The sequence below is a fragment of the Zeus faber genome, assembly GCF_960531495.2.
Source record: "Zeus faber genome assembly, chromosome: 15".
Lineage (NCBI taxonomy): Eukaryota > Metazoa > Chordata > Actinopteri > Zeiformes > Zeidae > Zeus > Zeus faber.
This window is the reverse complement of record NC_137194.1, coordinates 24,799,914-24,818,172: the sequence shown is the minus strand read 5'-3', so window position 1 is coordinate 24,818,172 and position 18,259 is coordinate 24,799,914. Positions and strand designations below refer to the sequence as shown.

The 18,259-nt window shown below is 52.1% G+C and overlaps 1 protein-coding gene across 2 annotated transcripts; it reads left to right on the top strand.

Moving 5' to 3' along the window:
- The first annotated feature begins 40 nt into the window (after window positions 1-40).
- On the top strand, window positions 41-9,161 carry adnpb (activity-dependent neuroprotector homeobox b). 2 transcript variants are annotated; one of them, XM_080015715.1, is made up of 4 exons: window positions 41-288; window positions 3,325-3,441; window positions 4,659-4,751; window positions 5,000-9,161. In XM_080015715.1, exons 2-4 carry the CDS (start codon window positions 3,334-3,336, stop codon window positions 8,009-8,011), a joined length of 3,213 nt encoding a protein of 1,070 aa, XP_079871841.1. In that variant the 5' UTR covers window positions 41-288; window positions 3,325-3,333; the 3' UTR covers window positions 8,012-9,161. The 2 variants fall into 2 exon arrangements, with proteins under 2 accessions (XP_079871841.1, XP_079871840.1); XM_080015714.1 differs by having other exon boundaries at window positions 41-330.
- The last annotated feature ends 9,098 nt before the right edge of the window (window positions 9,162-18,259 follow it).

The window sequence follows — 18,259 nt, the reverse complement described above, 5'->3', positions numbered from 1 at the left end:
GTTGTATTGTCTGTCAGGGAAGAACCGGAGCAGACTCTCTGTAAACCCGACGACCAGGCGCCGGACCTCGCACGCCAAACCAGGAAGGGGAAGGGGGCGCCGGGGTGTTTTCCGACGCAGGACCGCCGCCGCCGCATCCCGAACGGGTTTCCCCCCCCCCCCCCCCCCGTGTAACCGCCTCATGCGGGTTTGACGCGTCCCCGTGTGCGTCTGTGTGAGCGAGGCGAGGGGAGCGGAGTTCGGAGGCGGCTCGGCTACTGGTCATTCCGGGGGGGAACAGAAGAGAAAGTGAGTCTCCCGGAGTTGGATCTCCGAGCAAGCTAAAGCTAAGTAAGTTATCTGTCATGTGAGTCTGGGGGCTACTTCTCATTCCGAATAGAACGGGGCTTCCACGCTCCTCCGTGGGCGAACCCCGTACTCCGACGCGCGTTCTCCGTCTTATTGTGAGAGCAGCCGGGGCAGGCATGTCCCATGTTTTCGCTGGGAGTTAGCTTAGCATGCTATAGCTAACCCAGCGCGCTGTGTTGCCTTCTTTGTCACTGGCAGTGGCAGTGGCGGCGGCTGGCTATCGATCAGCGCACTCCCCAGATGTTGATCACCGGATCGGGGATCAAGCCGATCGATCGCTCGCTAACGCCGCCCTGACATAAAAGGCTCGGACGGCACCCCCCGCCCCCCGTGGTGATTTGTCGCGATATTGGGGTTTGTGATATTGATAACGATCCGTCGGCGTGGATAAACAAAACAGCGAGGGGCTGGTCACGATGTGATCGATGGGGGCTTCAAAGAGGGGGGTCGGCGGGCAGGTGACGCCGGGGGTCGTGATGGGCTCAACCTGCTGTTTGAAAAGGGGGGTGGGGGTAGGCTGGTATCAGCTGGTCAAGGCAAGTGGCGGACCCCGCCACACGCACCCTGGCTCCGCCCACTCCCCCTTAAGTTAACGCGCTTGACAGGTGCGCACCTCACCTCGGTGTGAAAAGGGGAGTTAATGGCCTCTATCTATTAGTTGCCCCTGGTCTGAGGGGGGACAGGTAACCCGGAGTGGTCCTCCCTACCCCACGGATCAGAAGTGATGAACAAACATCCAGCACTGATCCCAGAATCAGCACCGCGTCTTATTCCCGCTGCCGTGGAGGAGGAGGTGTGATCGTGGGGGAGTTAAAGGTGTGCGCCCCCCCCTGGTCCCTGATCCGTTTCTCCCCTCACTTTAATAGGAGAAGAACCTTTTCTGCCAACCACCCTGTGCAGGGCTCAGCAGCCTCCTCCCGCCGCCCCTGCCGCTTCTTCCTCCTCTCCCTCCCTTCCCTCCTCCTCAGACTCTCCTTGGCTTTTCTCTTTCCTTTCCTCTCTCCCCCCTTCCTCTCTGCCTCCCTCCCCCTCTCACTCCCTCCCTACCTCCTGTCTTCTCTCCCTCCCTCCCTCCCTCTCGCCCTCCCCTTCTGTCCTCTCCCCTCCCTCCCTCCCTCTCGCTCCCTCCCCCTTCCTCTTTGCCTCCCTCCCCCTCTCTCTCCCTCCCTACCTCCTGTCATCTCTCCCTCCCTCCCTCCTGTCCTCTCCCCCTCCCTCCCTCCCTTCCTCTCTCTCCCTCCCCCTTCCTCTCTGCCTCCCTACCTCCTGTCCTCTCCCCTCCTCCCTCTCCGACTCCCTCCCCCTCACCCTCCCTCCTGTCCTCTCTCCCTCCCTCTGCCTTGTCCGCTCCCTACCTCGCCTCCCTCCGTCCCTCCCTCCCTGCCTGCTCATTCCTCATGCCCCCCCCCCCAGTCTCTCACCCTCTTCCCTTTTTCTCCACTCCTCCGCCAGCTCTCTGCCTACCCTCCCCCTCTCTCTCCCCCACCCTCCCTCTGACTCCCCTCCCCCCCTCTCCCTTTCTCACCCTCCCTCCCTCTCCTCTCCTCCATGCTTCTGTCTCTCCGCCCCCCCCTTCCCCCTCCCTCCCTGTCCTCTGCTTTCCTCTCATCTCCCTCCCTCCCTCCCTCCCTCCCTCCCTCCCTCACTCCTTCCACCCTCAACTGCTCTCTCCTAGCCTCCCTCCCTCTCCCGCTCTCTCTCTTACCCTCCCCCCTCTCATCTCCCTCTCTCGCTCACTCACTCCCCACCCCCCCACCCCTCCACTGCAGACATATTGTAGAGGCTGCTGCTGACTCAATAGGAGGCGCCATTCTGTGATTGCCTTGCTAGACTTGGAGAAGGAAAAAAGGGGCAGGCTGAGTGGAAGGAGGCTTACATAATGGAGGCACACATGCTCTCTAGCGCCATCTACAAGCAATGGGAGGAAGCAGAAAGGGAACTGAGAGGGAGAGAGGGGGGTGGGGTGGGGTGGGGGTGGGGGTGAGGCGAGGTGAGGGTATGTGTCTCCATGCCTCTGCTTGTGAGTTTACTCACCCACCCACCCCTTCCTCTCTGTTTGTCAAGTGTGAGACAGGCAGACAGATAGACAGGCAGACAGACAGACAGACAGGCAGACAGACAGACAGGAAATCAGTCAGACAGTCATACTCCCCCACTACACACACACAGCACTCTTCAGTAGGGCTATAGTGAGTGGTACCACACAATCCAACAGTACTTTGGTGGTGATTTCTAGAAGGAAAATAGCTGAGGTGTGAACAGAAATTGTTTTGGCTGTTTGTTTTCACTGAGCTCTGTTGTGGATCAGCGGTCCCCTTTGACCTTTGACCCTAGTACCACAAACATAGATTATAATGGAGACATTTGGTTGGCCAATTTGGTCAATAATTTCTTATTCCTTGCCAGTGGGCAAAAAATAAGAATGGCATGCCTGGTAAGGTAGTTCTGGTGACGGAACAGCCACATATGTAGTCATAACACCATTGGAGAGGTAGATGACTGCTAGTTAACTATGCCTGAGAGATGTGTGGAATTAGGATGTTAAATAAATGTTTTTAGCCCACCTTGGGAGTGTTAACTCCCTCCCTGCTGCTGATGTGACAACCCTTAACACAAGATGCCCAGATGTTATCAGCTCACCTGTTGCTCACAGCTGGCTGAGCACAGCTGTCCACCCTGGGTCCTGCACTGGTTGGACATAGTGGAGAAAATATATATATATATATATATATATATATATATATATATATATATATATATATATATATATGCATGCCCTGTCTCCCTATGTTACCTCCCAGAGTGTGACACAATAGGTCAGCCACATCCAATACGTGGCAATTCTAACAGATTGTTTGCTTACTGTACTTTTGTTCTGTTGTGTTGACTGATTCTCGGCTCCCACTGCCATCAGTTGTGTAACGCTTACACCTGCTGCTGACACACTCTTTCTCTCTGTTGGTGCTCTCTCTCCAGGTGGGCAGAATGTTCCAGCTCCCTGTCAATAACCTGGGCAGCCTGCGAAAAGCTAGGAAGAATGTCAAGAGGGTCCTGGGAGACATCGGCCTGGAGTTCTGTAAAGACCACATAGAGGTGAGTGCCAACTCGCTGAATGCATGACGACGAGCCCAACTTTAACTGGGGTTAAATAAGAATGGTCACTGTTTCTTGGACAGATTTTAATAGTCTCCTCCCCACGAGCCAATTCAGTTAAACACAGATAATGGGCATAAATTATCTTGATTGATAAATTATGATTAATTATATATGCATTCATCCAGGGGAGGTTTAATTGAGCAGATATGGACATAAACCACAGATATGAATGGACTCTGTGTTTGAGCCTGTGTATTTTTAAGTATTTGTGTCAATATTTGATGTCACCAGTCTGCAGTTGGCATTGGGGTAAGGCAGTGATCTTCGTTTAGTACATAAGTGTTGGTGAAGAAAAAGACTGAAAGCACGGTGCAATACAAAGAGGAAGCATGGGGACTGGTGCATCATCCATTATATGGAAATGGTTTAGATTTTAAATGTCCAACCACAGATGGAAATATATTGCCTTTAAATTGATGCTGGATGGCTGTCGGCAAAACCATTTTGCTATGTGTGTTATTACATTTAACACACTCTGAATGGGACCCACATTCAGATGCAGCCATCACAATGGGAAAGATGTAGGCTGCTCAGTGTTGAGCCAAAGAACAGAGATTACCATGGTTTATTTAATCTGTCAGAAATGTTCTGTTTTCTGCTTCATTGCTCCTTATGCTTTAACTGATTTGTTAGATGTGGGTAATGAATTCCTGTTATTACAAACATATCTAAATAGCACCTAAATAAGAAGGGATCCCTGCTATATAATTGCTTGACATTGACTGATTAGGACTGTGTATTATGTTGTTAACACACGGCTATTGCTAATGGCCCTAAGATGTAACATAATTGTTTGTATTTATTTATTTATTTATTTGTGCATGGTGCTTTAGTGATCTTCTGTGTTACTTTAAGGGTACACGTATGCTTATTCAATTGAATTTGATATTGCTGACCTCATCTGCATGTGTTAAATTGGCGTTGACACCACTATTTTGGTTTCTTCATACATTACACCGAGGTAATAATTGAATCAGAATTGAACGTATCCTCATGCCTTAACGCCCAGTCATCAATGCCGAATCTTAACTATATGACCAAATATTGTGTTATTCCTTCTTGTGTGAAGAAAATTCTCTTTATAATGCATGTGTTCATATCGCCCTGCCCCATCATTAAATATTGATCATGATTTATTTTTTTTCCCTAACTAGGACTACAAAGACTTTATCCCCCCTGAGGTCTACATAAAGCACACTACCTGGGATGATGTGTGCATGTGGGACCCATCACACACTAAAGTCCAGGTGAGTGCACCGATGTATTATTCCATTTACAATTTTCTATATACATACATACATAGTTTTAGATTCTGTATATTTATTAGGTAATTGAACTATTTTTTGACATAACAGACACACCTACACAATAGATAGTAAAACATCAACATAAACATAATATCATTTAAATAATTAATTTACATAATTATATTTGGTTCGGGGAATAATGGAGTAATCTTTTTTTTTTTTTTTCCACATCATATTTTATCTTCCAGGACTACAGATCCAAGCCTTTCTGTTGCTCTGGCTGCCCATTCTCCTCCAAGTATTTCTCTGCCTACAAGAGCCACTTCCGCAATGTCCACAGCGAAGACTTTGAGAGCCGCATTCTCCTCAACTGCCCCTACTGCACCTACAATGGCAACAAGAAGACCCTGGAGACCCACATCAAGCTCTTCCACATGCCAAACAACACGGCGCGGCAGAACCCGGGTGCCATGGTGGCAGGAGCAGGCAGCATGATGATAATGACCAAGGATGGCGTGATGAGGAGAACCAGTGACGGGGTGGAACAAGCTGTGTACTACTGCAAGAAATGCACCTACAGGGACCCTCTATACAATGTGGTGCGGAAGCACATCTACCGGGAGCACTTTCAACATGTCGCCCAACCGTACCTGGGCAAACCGGGGGACAAAAAAAACGTCACGCAAAACGGGGGCAGCGCGGAAAGCAGCAATGCTAGTAATAACACAAATACTGTTGGCCACGTGAACAGTAACCAGATTCACTGCAAGAAATGTCTCTTTGTGCCAAGGACATATGAGGCCCTCGTCCAGCACGTCATTGAAGACCACGAGAGAATTGGCTACCAGGTGACCGCCATGATCGGACACACCAACGTGGTGGTCCCCCGGCCCAAGACCAATGCCATTATGGTCCCCCCCAAAACCGTGGGGGACAAGACCATCATTGGCATGGGGCCTAAAGGTGCGGTAATGGCTACTACCAGGCCCCTTGCATCCCAACAGCTGGGCAGGATTGTCATACCATCAAAGACGGGCCTAAATTCCCAGGGCCTCCTTTCTGGCCTGAAGCAGAGCACTATGGGCTTAAAAGCAGGGACCACACAGTCATTCTCCATTGGTGGGCAGCAGGTGAGGATCACCCTACCAGGGAACGCCCAGGTTTCAGTGCCACAGCAGTCCCAGGCAGCTAAGCAACTCCTCTCTAGTGGAAACATGCGAAATCCCATCGTGGTCAGCACCTCGTCCTCCATAAAATCCAGTCCGCTGGGCTCCCGTGTCCAGGCCGCTGCAACCACAGTGGCGTCTGTCACAGCCAAGAAGGGCTCCTCGCTGCTCGGAACATCCTACACCCAGAAATGGAAGATCTGCACCATCTGCAATGAGCTCTTCCCAGAGAACGTGTACAGCTCCCACTTTGAGAAGGAGCATAAGGCGGAGAAGGTGCCCGCTGTGGCCAACTATATCATGAAGATCCACAACTTTACCAGCAAGTGTCTATACTGCAACCGTTACCTGCCCAGCGACACGCTGCTCAACCACATGCTCATCCATGGCCTGTCGTGTCCGCACTGCCGCGCCACCTTCAACGACGTCGAGAAGATGGTCGCGCACATGCGGTTGTCTCATCCCGATGAGAGCGTTGGCCCCCGCACAGACTCTCCACTGACTTTTGACCTCACCCTGCAGCAGGGCAACCCCAAAAACGTGCAGCTCATTGTTACTACGTATAACATGAGAGATGCGCCAGAGGAATCTGTGGCATTCCACGCGCAGAACACTCCCTCCGCCATTTCGTCGGCCTTGGCCACCTCCCTGACGCCCAGCAAGAGGACGGTGTCTCAGCAGCCCCCCAAGATGCCCTCAGAGGCTGCCGACGGCTCTCCGCCGAAGAGTGTCCCGCAGGCAGCTGTGCCCTACAAGAGGGATGTCGGAAAGACATTGTGTCCTCTGTGCTTCTCCATCCTCAAGGGCCCCATCTCGGATTCTTTGGCCCACCACCTGAGAGAGAGGCACCAGGTGATTCAGACTGTCCACCCGGTCGAAAAGAAACTGACGTACAAGTGTATTCACTGCCTCGGGGTTTACACCAGCAACATGACTGCCTCCACCATCACGCTACACTTGGTGCACTGTCGCGGCGTTGGGAAGACCCAGAACGGACAGGACAGCCGGCCTGCACCCTCCTCTCGGGTCAGCCAGGCCCAGAACAGCGCCTTGAAACGGGCTGGCTTCGACGGCTCAGGCCCCGAACCCAAGCGGAGGAGGCCTGGGCCCCCCGGCGAGAGAGCCTACCCACCGGGAGGAAGCTCCGCGTTCATAGAAAATCCAGACGAGCCAGTCACCCTGGCCCTCGACCCAAAAGGCCACGAAAACGAGTCCTATGAGTCCCGGAAAGCCTTCCTAACACAGTATTTTAACAAGGAGCCTTATCCCACCCGGCGGGAGGTGGAGAAGCTGGCAGCAAGTCTGTGGTTGTGGAAGTCTGACATCTCCAGCCATTTTGTCAACAGGAGGAGGAAGTGCCTTCAAGACTGCGAGAGCCAGAAACCCGGAGTGGTGCTCGGGTTCAACATGCACGACATCAGCAAGCTCAGTCACGAGCTTGTGTTCTCCGAGGATTGCGTATACGAGGCAGGCAGCGGTCAAAGGCGGACGTCCAGGACCTGGATGGGCGTGTCGGAGCAGGCTCGCCGCACGCGCAAAGCACTTATTGCTGCCAACGGCGGCATCGCACCGCCGCCAAAGGAACGGTCGGCGGGGTTCAAAGGAGTAAAACCAGCGTTCACCAAACCCAGCGGTGGTAACCGTGACCAAACCAAGACAATCAACCGCACCTTAGAGCAGAAAGGGCCTCTGGACCTTTCTGAGCCCATCGCCATAGACTCTGACAGTGAGGAGGAGGAGCTGGGGGACAAGGGAGAGGCCAGTCACCATATCCTCAAACGTCCTTCTGGGGTAAGCGAGGAAGGGAGAGCGAGAACAGACGCCCAGGTTGTATCTGACGTAGATAACATGGATGACATGTCGGACGATGATGAAGACGATGACGATGATGATGACGACGACGAGGAAGAGGATGATGAGGACGACGAGGAAGGCGGCACACCAGCCGAGAACGGCTTTGCCTCCACAAAAGACGCAGCAGACAGAGTGGCAGCTAAAGGGAGAGACAGCCTACCCATAATTATTCCCAAATTCGTGCCGTCGTCGGCGCGGAGCGGGACAACCAGGGCCCAGCTCAGAAAACAGCAGGTCTGACCGACGGACAGACACCCAGACACAAATACAGACACACGGTCAGAGCGAGAGAGAGACTTGAGATTCAATCCATGCCAACAACTCTGCCTCACCTGAGCCGAGGGAGCTCAGCCGGACGCTCCCCAGTCGCACTGAGCTGGGTGTCCGTGAAGGGGAGAGCTCTTCCCTTTCACTCTCAACAAGCCATCCAGTGACATTTAAAGGCCAATTTGAAAGCTGGACACAACAAGCAGCTAATAATGACGTTTAAGATTTGTGAAGTGAATTTGAAGACAATTAATTTAATTTTGCCCCCCCCCCCCCCAACTAAGTGGGAGGACGGGTACAAAGAAGCTTCTAAAATGACACCAAACATTTTGTTTTGTTTTGCTTTCTATATACTTTTACAGCAGAGAGACATACTAATTAATGTCAAGTTGGCCACGGATGTTCTACTTGTGGCGTTGATGTTGTGAGCTAGCTTTCGAAGCTGACCAGATAATCTTAAAATCCATTGTTTTTCATGTGGTCAGACTGGGATCGACAGTGTATATTTGTAAAGTCTTTTTAGACATGTTTGGAGAGAAGTCGCCATACATGTATCCTTAAATATTTGCTCTTTACTGTGTACAAGCTAGCCTCATCTGTTCTACATTGGTTCCCTAGACAATAGGTGTTGCTTTGGTGGCTGGTATTTTCTTGTATGTTTAAGTTTATTTTTTAACAAAAACATAGTTTTTGGCTAAATAATATATCTATATATATCTATATATATAAATATATAAATGCAATTTAAATAACAGAATTGATTGGTTATTTTTATTTTTTTGCTGTTAACTATGTTTTTATTTCTATCTACAGTTAATAATTTCCGTTACAATGAAAGAACAGTGGTCGCTCCAGAATATCATTACACCCACAGTTTCAGCAGGCCTCTCTCCTCCGTAGCCTCGACTCCACTTCTCTTACTTTGCCACATTTCGACATGATCTTAATTTGCCCCACGGGAACGGAAGGGATGCCATGAACACCCCGAAAAGCATTAGTTTCTACCGACAAGGCCATGCGGCGTGTTTTTATTTTGTGATTTTTCAGGTTGTGTATATTTGTCCCATTATGTTTCATTTTTCACTTAAGCATTTATAAACAATAAAGTGCTGTATTGTGCTTCTCACAGTATCAAGTCCATACCGCGGTCTTATGTCCCAGGTCGACAGTGTGTCATCGTGGCCTTCATCAGGCTAATCATAGAAGGACAAAGTGGGGAACCAACACAAAGCTCACACTCCAAATAAATGGCTCGTTGATGTTATTATAGGGAAGCTTTAATAACAAGTTTATTTTGGCACTGGGCATACAGTGGACATATTGTTTTGTCCTAGAATTCTGTGACAGGACTGGCTGTGAGTATAGGATGTTTTTAAGTTCTCACATTCCGTCAGTTGTCATCATTTATGGAGACGGGTTTGAGATCAAGGTTGACTTTGGGTTTGTTGCAGGTCAGACTCGTATACACCGCTCAGCCACAACATTAGAACCACCACTAATAACCACAAATATTGTGTAGCTCCCCCCCTCGTGCCCCCAAAACAGCTCTGACCCGTGGAGGCATGGACTCCACAAGACCTCGGAAGGTGTCCTGTGGTATCTGGCACAAAGACGTTAGCAGCAGATCCTTTAAGTCATGGAAGTTACGAGGTGGGGCCCCCATGGATCAGGCTTGTTCCAGTACATCCCACAGATGCTCCATCGGATTCTGATCCGATGGAGCATCTGTTAGATGTGCTGGAACAACAAGCATCAAGTGGATGGCCTAACCCTGGCCATCAACTTGATGCAGACGAAAGCGTGATTCATCAGACCAGGCCACCTTCTTCAATTGCTCCATGGTCCAGTTCTGACGTTCACCTGCCTTTTCAGGGGCGTCAGCATGGACACTGACTGATCATGTGGCTACACAGCCCCAGACGCATCAAGCTATGATGCACTTTGTGTTCTGACACCTTTCTATCATAGCAGCATTAACTTTTTCAGCAATTTGTGCTACAGTAGCTCTTCTGTGGGATTGAACCAGATGGGCTAGACTCACCACTGGCCTCAATGAGCCCATGGGTGCCCATTTCCCTGTCACGGTTCACCCGTTGTCCTTCCTTGGACCACTGTTGGTAGGTACTAACCACTACATACCCAGAAGACACCACACAAGACCTGCTGTGTTGGAGACACTGACCCAGTCGTCTAGCCATCACAATTAGGTCCTTGTCAAAGTGGCTCAGATCCTTACACTTGCCCATTTTTTCTGCTTCAAACACATCAACTTCAAGAACTGACTGTTCACTTGCAGCCTCATATATCCAACCCCTTGCCATGTGCCATTGGAAAGAGATGAGCAACGTTATTCACTTCACCTGTCAGTGGTTTTAATGTTGTGGCTGATCGGTGTATAAACACTTTTGACTTGACCAGCAACCCTTTCTTATATGATTTGAAGTTGACAACCCACTGGCTCTTTTGATTTTCTGGTCTCATCTGCAGGTTTAAGAACAAGATAAAGGCCTATGAGTTTGAACATAACTTCAGCTGTTTTGAAGGATGGAGAATAGGTTTATTTGCCTTTCACCCTGAATACACAGAGTGGACTTCCCCCTGCCTCATGTCACTGTTGAGGTTCTGCCAAGAAGCTTAGGTGGTGGTAAGGTGCATCTTTCAATTCCCAAAATTGATCCAGGGAGGTTTTTGTTTATATATTTTTATTAGAGATTTCATATTATTTTTGGTGGCTGATATTTTGTTCCCACACAGTTGTTTTCCATAAAGTTGGAACTACTATTTTTTGTTTGTTTGTTTCATAGTAGCTGAGGAGGTGTGCATCTTGAAGACATCTCTGTCCATCTGGAACTTGGGTTTTTAAAGTAGTAATTAAGCAGCTGGCATACCAGTATGTGGACTCAACTACACCAATCAGGGGCGGCTCTAGGCATGGGCACAGGGGGGGCAATGCCCCATCAAATGCTCCAACTGCCCCCCCGTGGATGAGAAAGCGCTCCAATTTTGTATCGGGTCGAGAGACAGCAGGAAGTGATGGTACGTTCCATGGGAACTCGGAAAACTGAAGTTCATGTAGGTAGTCCCAATGTTAACATACAGTAACATCAAATCTACAGAGTAGTTGAAAACGACGTTATGTGAAATAATAATAATAATAATCTATACAAAGGGAAAGTTGTTCACTGGAATGGTGAACACCACGATCTTAATGTCCCCCCAATCAAAGCAGTCTAGAACCGGGCCTACAAGGCCCTTTAGATGCTGTAACCTATGACAACCTATCGGTGCACATACACACACACACACACACCCCATTGATCCCAGGTGCGCAATGAGTATTCACAGAGCTTCGTGAGAACATGAAACAGAATGCAAAATGTTTGGGAAGGCTACAATTTTCAAGTAATTTTTTTCTGGCCTTATTTCTATTAGCGTCAAATGAGCCCAATTGTGTTGTGGTAGCGTGCCTGCTTGTTGATGACACCTATTTGGTCACGTGATCTGCAGTCAATATTTGGCCTTTAACCCTTTTCTTTGACAAATTGCCTTTGCGTGTAGGCTGTCAATCAAACCTCGCCCCTTTTGTCTTTGGTGAGTTGTGTCGTACGGCACCAGGTAAACCGAGTGACATCGGCTCAGGTTATGTATAGTGTGTATCTTCCGTTCCTGTCCCCTCCAGAGCCTCCCTGGAAGGGAGAATCTAAAATGGAGGGAACCCTCCCCCATGTGTGAGTTAGTGTGAGGGAGGAAAAAGGGAGAGTGAGGGAGGGAGGGAGGGAGAGAGAGAACACCCCCCCGCCCCCCACCCCACCCCCGGCTGGCTGCTCAGTGTTGCTATGCTGTTACACAGAGCGGCAGAAAGGGAGAGAGAGAGAGAGAGGAGTGGGGGATGGCAGGGGGAGAGTGGGGGAGGCTGGAGAGAGGCCTAGCAGACTGGGGGAGGCGTAGGCCTCATCCGCAGTGGTGAGCGCGGACCGAGCGCCTGAACAGCCCTTCTCAGCTGGGTGGGGAAGGGGGGTTAGGGTGGACTGGCAGAGGGAGAATGAGGGAGAAAAAAAAAGGGGAGGGGTGGGGGAGAACTGGGTTAGAAACAGAAGGAGGAGAGCTGGGGAGGGATTGGGGGGTGGTGTAGCGGGGTGGAAGATAGCGGGTTGGAGGCAGAGTGGGAGGGAGGGAGGGAGAGGGTGGAGGAGGGGAGAGCTATGGGAGGGGAAGGGAGAGAGGCAGAGAGAGCAAAGAGGAAGTGGGTAGGAAAAGGAGATGAGGGGAGCTGGGGGAGGGCAGGAGAGGGAGAGCAGAGCTGAAGGGGGTTCTGTAATGGTGGCCGGCGGAGTAACGACTGGCGCCCCCTATAGTTGGAGAGAGAGGGAGCGCCTGAGGAGCGACCCGGGTCTTTGTGTCTGTCCTCCACTGTGGGGCACAAAGGACAGACTCATTTTGTCCCCCGCCACCACTTCAACACCACCCACCACCCATGTCCACCTGAACGGTGACTGCAGTTATCAGGGCCTCGGCGGATGGAGAGGGCAGTACTGACTGAGGGGAGGCAGGGAGAGAGGGGAGAAAGGGAGATTTCTGAGGGAGGGAAAAAGAGGGAGACAGAGCGGTGGATGGATGGGGGGAGGGTGTGTGTTTGTTGGGGTGGGGGTGGAGGGGTCAGGGGGAGGGGGAGAGGTAGCGCGTGGCGCCCCCTCTTGGAGGCCGGGGCGGGTGGCGTCGCTCCACCTCGGCAGTGGGTGTTGTTGTGGAACTAGAATTTCATCATGTTCTTCGCATCCTCTGAATATTGCATGTACCTAGAGGTCATATAGATCAGGGCAACGGCAAAAACCTGGACTACGATATCATTACAAAGGGACAAACAGCCGGTCAGACAGACAGACAGACAGACTGTGAGAGAGGTGGTGGTGGGGTGGGGGAGTTTTATGTAGAGCAGGGGAGGGAAAGGGGGGAGGGAGGAGAGACAAAGAACTTGTGGAGAGAGAGAGACAGGAGGATGGAAAAAAAATCAGGGCAGGAAACGGCGGAGAGGAAGGAGAGAGGGGAGGAGAGACGGATAGCAGAGAGAGAGCGAGAGTGGGGGAGGGTGCATGGGAGGTAGGGAGAGAGAGAGAGAGAGAGAGAGAGAGAGGAGAGGGAGGGAGGGTGGAGGTTGGCGGGAAGAGGGAGGGGGGAGGAGGACAGACTGCAGGGGAGGCAGAGGCCCTGTCTGCAGTGCTGGGTGGTGTGATGGAGCACTGGGGGTAGGGTGGGGGGCGCTGGGGCTGGGGCTGGGGCTGGGCGAGACCGAACGGGGAGGGGACGGACAGACAGACAGACAGACAGACAGGACGACAGCGAGACAGATGGTGGCGGTGGTGGAAGGCTCCTACCAGCGCCCCCTTCAGTCAAATAGGTACAGGGAAAATTGAAGCCTTCCATCATAAAGGGGGAGAGGGGGAGGGAGAGAGAGAGAGAAGTGGGAGGGAGAGAGGGGGAGGGGAGGGCTATGACCAGGAGGAGGTAGACAAAGGAGCATTATCATGGGGAAAAGACCAAACGAAGAAGAACACGGAGTGTGGGGAGAGGAGGAGATGGACAGATTGCGAAAGATGTCAAGGCGGAGGATGTGAGGGAGAGGAACGAATGGAATGGGAGCGAGGAGAGAGGAGGGAAGGGGAGAGGAGAGAGGGAAGGAGAGGAGGGGAACAACTGATGTGAACCAGCCATCGGTGCCTCTTTCAGTGACCCTGTTCCGGTCCATCTCTACCCCTCCCCGTGGGACGAGAGGGAACCCATCTGGCATCGTGGAGGTTCGGCTCTGAAGCGATCAGCTTTGACTCCCATATCAGGTGACCTGCGCAGGTTTCGGGAATGACCAGAATCCCATCTCCGCCAAGTCGAATGAAGGAGTTTAACAAACGACACGCTCTTAGAACACCCCCTTCCCGACGCACCTGCGCGTCGCTCAAAACGCGGTTTTAAAAATCAGTTTCAATCGATGAACATACCGATGAGAACCCGTTCCGATAATTCTTTCATATTCTCATGACCAATATGGTCCAGATTTTGCTGACGCAGGCGTTGTGCAACCAAAGGTGTTTGGGGTCTGATGAGGTGTTTCACAGAATGGGCGAGTCAAAGATAATGGCCGCCGATCAAACTGTAGAATCAGAATGTCCAGAAGGATCCATGAACTCTTAGGAGGAGCCCCTCTCCCTCTCCCTCTCCCTCTCTCTCTCTCACTCTCTCTCTCTCTCTCTAAACATCTCGATGACATCATCCTCGGGGGAGAGACGAGGAGCGGGGAGAGGAACACCATGAGAGAAACCAACCGAAAGGGAGAGAAGGCCTCGTAGAATGTCGGAGGCCTGGTCTGCAGCAGCACGGCGTACGGGAGGAGCCCGGGGGAGACGGGGGGGAGGGGGGTGTGGAGGAGGGGGGGGGGGGGGGGTGACGGAGGAGAGGGAGGACGAGCAGCCCAGGGGAGCGGCTCCTGGTGGGGTTGCTGTGGCGCCCCCCTGTGATAGGATCCCGCCGACGTCATCGTCCAAATAGGGGGCGGGCGGGCCCATGAGATACCGTGAGAGGGAAAGGGGAAAGAAGAGGCAGCTGGGTGAAGGTGAAGTCCAGTGTCTGGGGAGAGACACCCCTTGTAAATAATGTTAGAAGAGGTAGCCGGCACATTTTGGAGGCTTAGTGGCCGTACGCGTGCAAGTATTGACTGGGTATGAATATAAATAATATAAAAATAAAACAATATGTATATGCATACAACAGTATGGACATGCTTAATAACGGATGGGTTGGACTAACTTATTACGGTGTTATCAAACTAACTAGTTAAATGTTATTACAGAATAGTGCATCTCTAAAGTAAGAGTGTGTGTGTGTGTAGGTTGGGGTGTAGTTCAGTGTCCAGAGTCGTTCCGTCAGTTAACACTCAATGAAATAATGGTGAAGTTGAACTATTAATCATTTTGCTGGGGACCCCCTGGAACCTCTTGGGGGTCCCCGGACCCCAAATTGAGAACCAATGCACTAGAGCATACTTACACGGAACAGTAAGGCGGCCTTATGGGACCTGGGTTTGTACATAGATGATCTATTTAGTCGGCTGACCATGGCCTCTTTCTTGTTCACTTGGATCTCCTTGCGCTCCTTCACATGGATGGTGTCATGTCTAAATGTCTAATCTCTAAATAGCAAATAGTATGTTGAGGTTTCATCCATCATTAATTGATAAATTATCTGGCATATAGTTATTGTTGGGCCTAGGAGAAGTGTTAGCTAATTATTCCTTTACGGAATGTAACTGTAAGGGCTACGACCACACACGCACACGCACGCACGCTCCTGGAAAATACAGTATATAAAAATCGAGTCTATGTCGGCATCAGCCAGAAGATGGCGCCATATTACAACAATTCATACAGCCCACGCAACCAAACCAATTAGCGCGACGTTAAATGATTGTACCATCAATGTGTTTTAAATAATATCGCGCGTGATTTACGATGAGGTAAGTCAAGACGTTATCGATCGGGGAAAATTCACCTAAATTCACATTTTCAGCAGTTCATTCGTTGAGGGGATTCCGTGTGAACGCGTCTTCTCCGCGGGGGTTCGAAAGATCTGTGCAGACGCGCCTCGAGAGAGAGAGATGGCTCTGGGGCTTTTATTTTGAAGGGATAGGGGTTGTCGACGGTGTTCGATGCCTCGGGTCTCCCGCTTTCAGGGGGGAGAGAGAGAGAGAGAGAGAGAGAGAGAGATGGGGGAGAGAGAGAAGAAAAAGAGGAGGGAGGGAGGGGGGAGATATGGAGGGTTGAGGGAGAGAGAGAGAGAGAGAGACAGGAGGGAAGGGAGAGAGAGGAGAGAGGGAGACCGAGAGATAGAGAAAGCGAAAGAGGAGGGGGAGAGAGAGAGGGGGAGGGGAGGAAAGGGAGAGAGAGAAGGGAGAGGGGGGAGGGAAGGGAGAGGGAGAGAAGGGGAGAGAGATAGTGAGAGAGTGGGGGGGAAGGGAGAGAGGGGGGAGGGAGGGGGGAGAGGAAGATAGAGAGAGAGGGAGAGATAGAGGGTTGAGGGAGAGAGAGGAGAGAGGGAGACCGAGAGATAGAGTAAGCGAAAGAGGAGGGGGAGAGAGAGGAGGGGAGCGAGAGAGAGGGGGAGGGGAGGAAAGGGAGAGAGAGAAGGGAGAGGGGGGAGGGAAGGGAGAGGGAGAGAAGGGGAGAGAGATAGTGAGAGAGTGGGGGGGAAGGGAGAGGGGGGGGAGGGAGGGGGGAGAGGAAGAGAGGGATAGATAGAGGGTTGAGGGAGAGAGAGACAGGAGGGAAGGGAGAGAGAGGAGAGAGGGAGACCGAGAGATAGAGAAAGCGAAAGAGGAGGGGGAGAGAGAGGAGGGGAGCGAGAGAGAAGGGAGAGGGGGGGTGGGAGAGAGAGAGGGGGGAGGGAAGGGAGCGGGAGAGAAGGGGAGAGAGATAGTGAGAGAGCGAGAGGGGGGGAGAGAGAGAGAAGGGGGGTGGAAGAGAGGGGGGAGAGGGAGAGGGGGGAGGGAAGGGAGAGAGGGGGGGGGTGGGAGAGAGAGGGAGGAGGGAAGGGAGAGGGAGAGAAGGGGAGAGAGATAGTGAGAGAGGGGGGGAGAAGGGAGAGAGGGGGAGGGAGGGGGGAGAGGAAGATAGAGAGAGAGGGAGAGATAGAGGGTTGAGGGAGAGAGAGACAGGAGGGAAGGGAGAGAGAGGAGAGAGGGAGACCGAGAGATAGAGAAAGCGAAAGAGGAGGGGGAGAGAGAGGAGGGGAGCGAGAGAGAAGGGAGGGGGGGGTGGGAGAGAGAGGGGGGGGGAAGGGAGCGGGAGAGAAGGGGAGAGAGAGAGAGGGGGAGAGAGAGAAGGGGGGTGGAAGAGAGGGGGAAGAGGGAGAGGGGGGAGGGAAGGGAGAGAGGGGGGGGGTGGGAGAGAAAGAGGGAGGAGGGAAGGGAGAGGGAGAGAAGGGGAGAGAGATAATGAGAGAGGGGGGGAGAAGGGAGAGAGGGGGAGGGAGGGGGGAGAGGAAGATAGAGAGAGAGGGAGAGATAGAGGTTTGAGGGAGAGAGAGGAGAGAGGGAGACCGAGAGATAGAGAAAGCGAAAGAGGAGGGGGAGAGAGAGGGGGGGAGCGAGAGAGAAGGGAGAGGGGGGGTGGGAGAGAGAGAGGGGGGAGGGAAGGGAGCGGGAGAGAAGGGGAGAGAGATAGTGAGAGAGCGAGAGGGGGAGAGAGAGAGGGGGGGTGGAAGAGAGGGGAAAGAGGGGGAAGAGGGAGAGGGGGGAGGGAAGGGAGAGAGGGGGGGGTGGGAGAGAGAGAGGGGGGAGGGAAGGGAGAGAAGGGGAGAGAGGGGGGGAGAAGGGAGAGAGGGGGAGGGAGGTGGGGGAGAGGAAGACAGAGAGAGAGGGAGAGATAGAGGGTTGAGGGAGAGAGAGACGGGAGGGAAGGGAGAGAGGAGAGAGGGAGACCGAGAGATAGAGAAAGCGAAAGAGATGGGGGAGAGAGAGGAGGGGAGCGAGAGAGAAGGGAGAGGGGGGGTGTGAGAGAGAGAGGGGGGAGGGAAGGGAGCGGGAGAGAAGGGGAGAGAGATAGTGAGAGAGAGAGAGGGGGAGAGAGAGAGAAGGGGGGTGGGAGAGAGGGGGAAGAGAGAGGGGGGAGAGATAGTGAGAGAGGAGGGGGAGTGAGGGGGGAGAGAGAGAGAGAGAAAGGAGGGAGAGAGAGAAATAGAGAGAAGAGGTAGCTGTAGCCTACAGCTAAATATGCTGATCAATATATAAATAAATGTAAATATATTAATGTATATATTGTTCAATAAATATATTTTTGTTTTTGTTCGTTGTCGCCATGTTTTGTTTTTCAAAAGACTGTTTTTATTCGTTACAGGGGACATTTATTTCATCATGCCACATTTAAATCCCTTAAATGCAAATGAATGGGGCGTGATGACCTCACAGATTGAGAGAAATGGGAACACCGCGCTGCCGTTGGCGTCCTCCTACGCAACAGTGGTGGTGGCTCGGAGTTGGTCCTCAGCTCCAGGTACCTCCTCCCGCTGGAGGCAGGTAGGGAGCGAGCCGGTCACAGTGGGGGGTCCCCACAAGGTTCCGCTTGATCAGCCCCACTCTGTACACCGTGGGGGAGAGGCCCTTCTTTCTCCCCGGACGGTAGACCCACACCCGGGCCCCGGGTGCCAAGTCATAGGCCCGCCAAGGGCCTCTCCCCCAAG

Bases quoted from the DNA above. Each gene is read 5' to 3' on its own strand.
- adnpb (XM_080015715.1), top strand. From the start codon at position 3,334: ATGTTCCAGCTCCCTGTCAATAACCTGGGCAGCCTGCGAAAAGCTAGG. The intron at 3,442-4,658 runs GTGAGTGCCAAC...TTCCCTAACTAG, and splicing joins TCTGTAAAGACCACATAGAG to GACTACAAAGACTTTATCCC. The intron at 4,752-4,999 runs GTGAGTGCACCG...TTTATCTTCCAG, and splicing joins CATCACACACTAAAGTCCAG to GACTACAGATCCAAGCCTTT.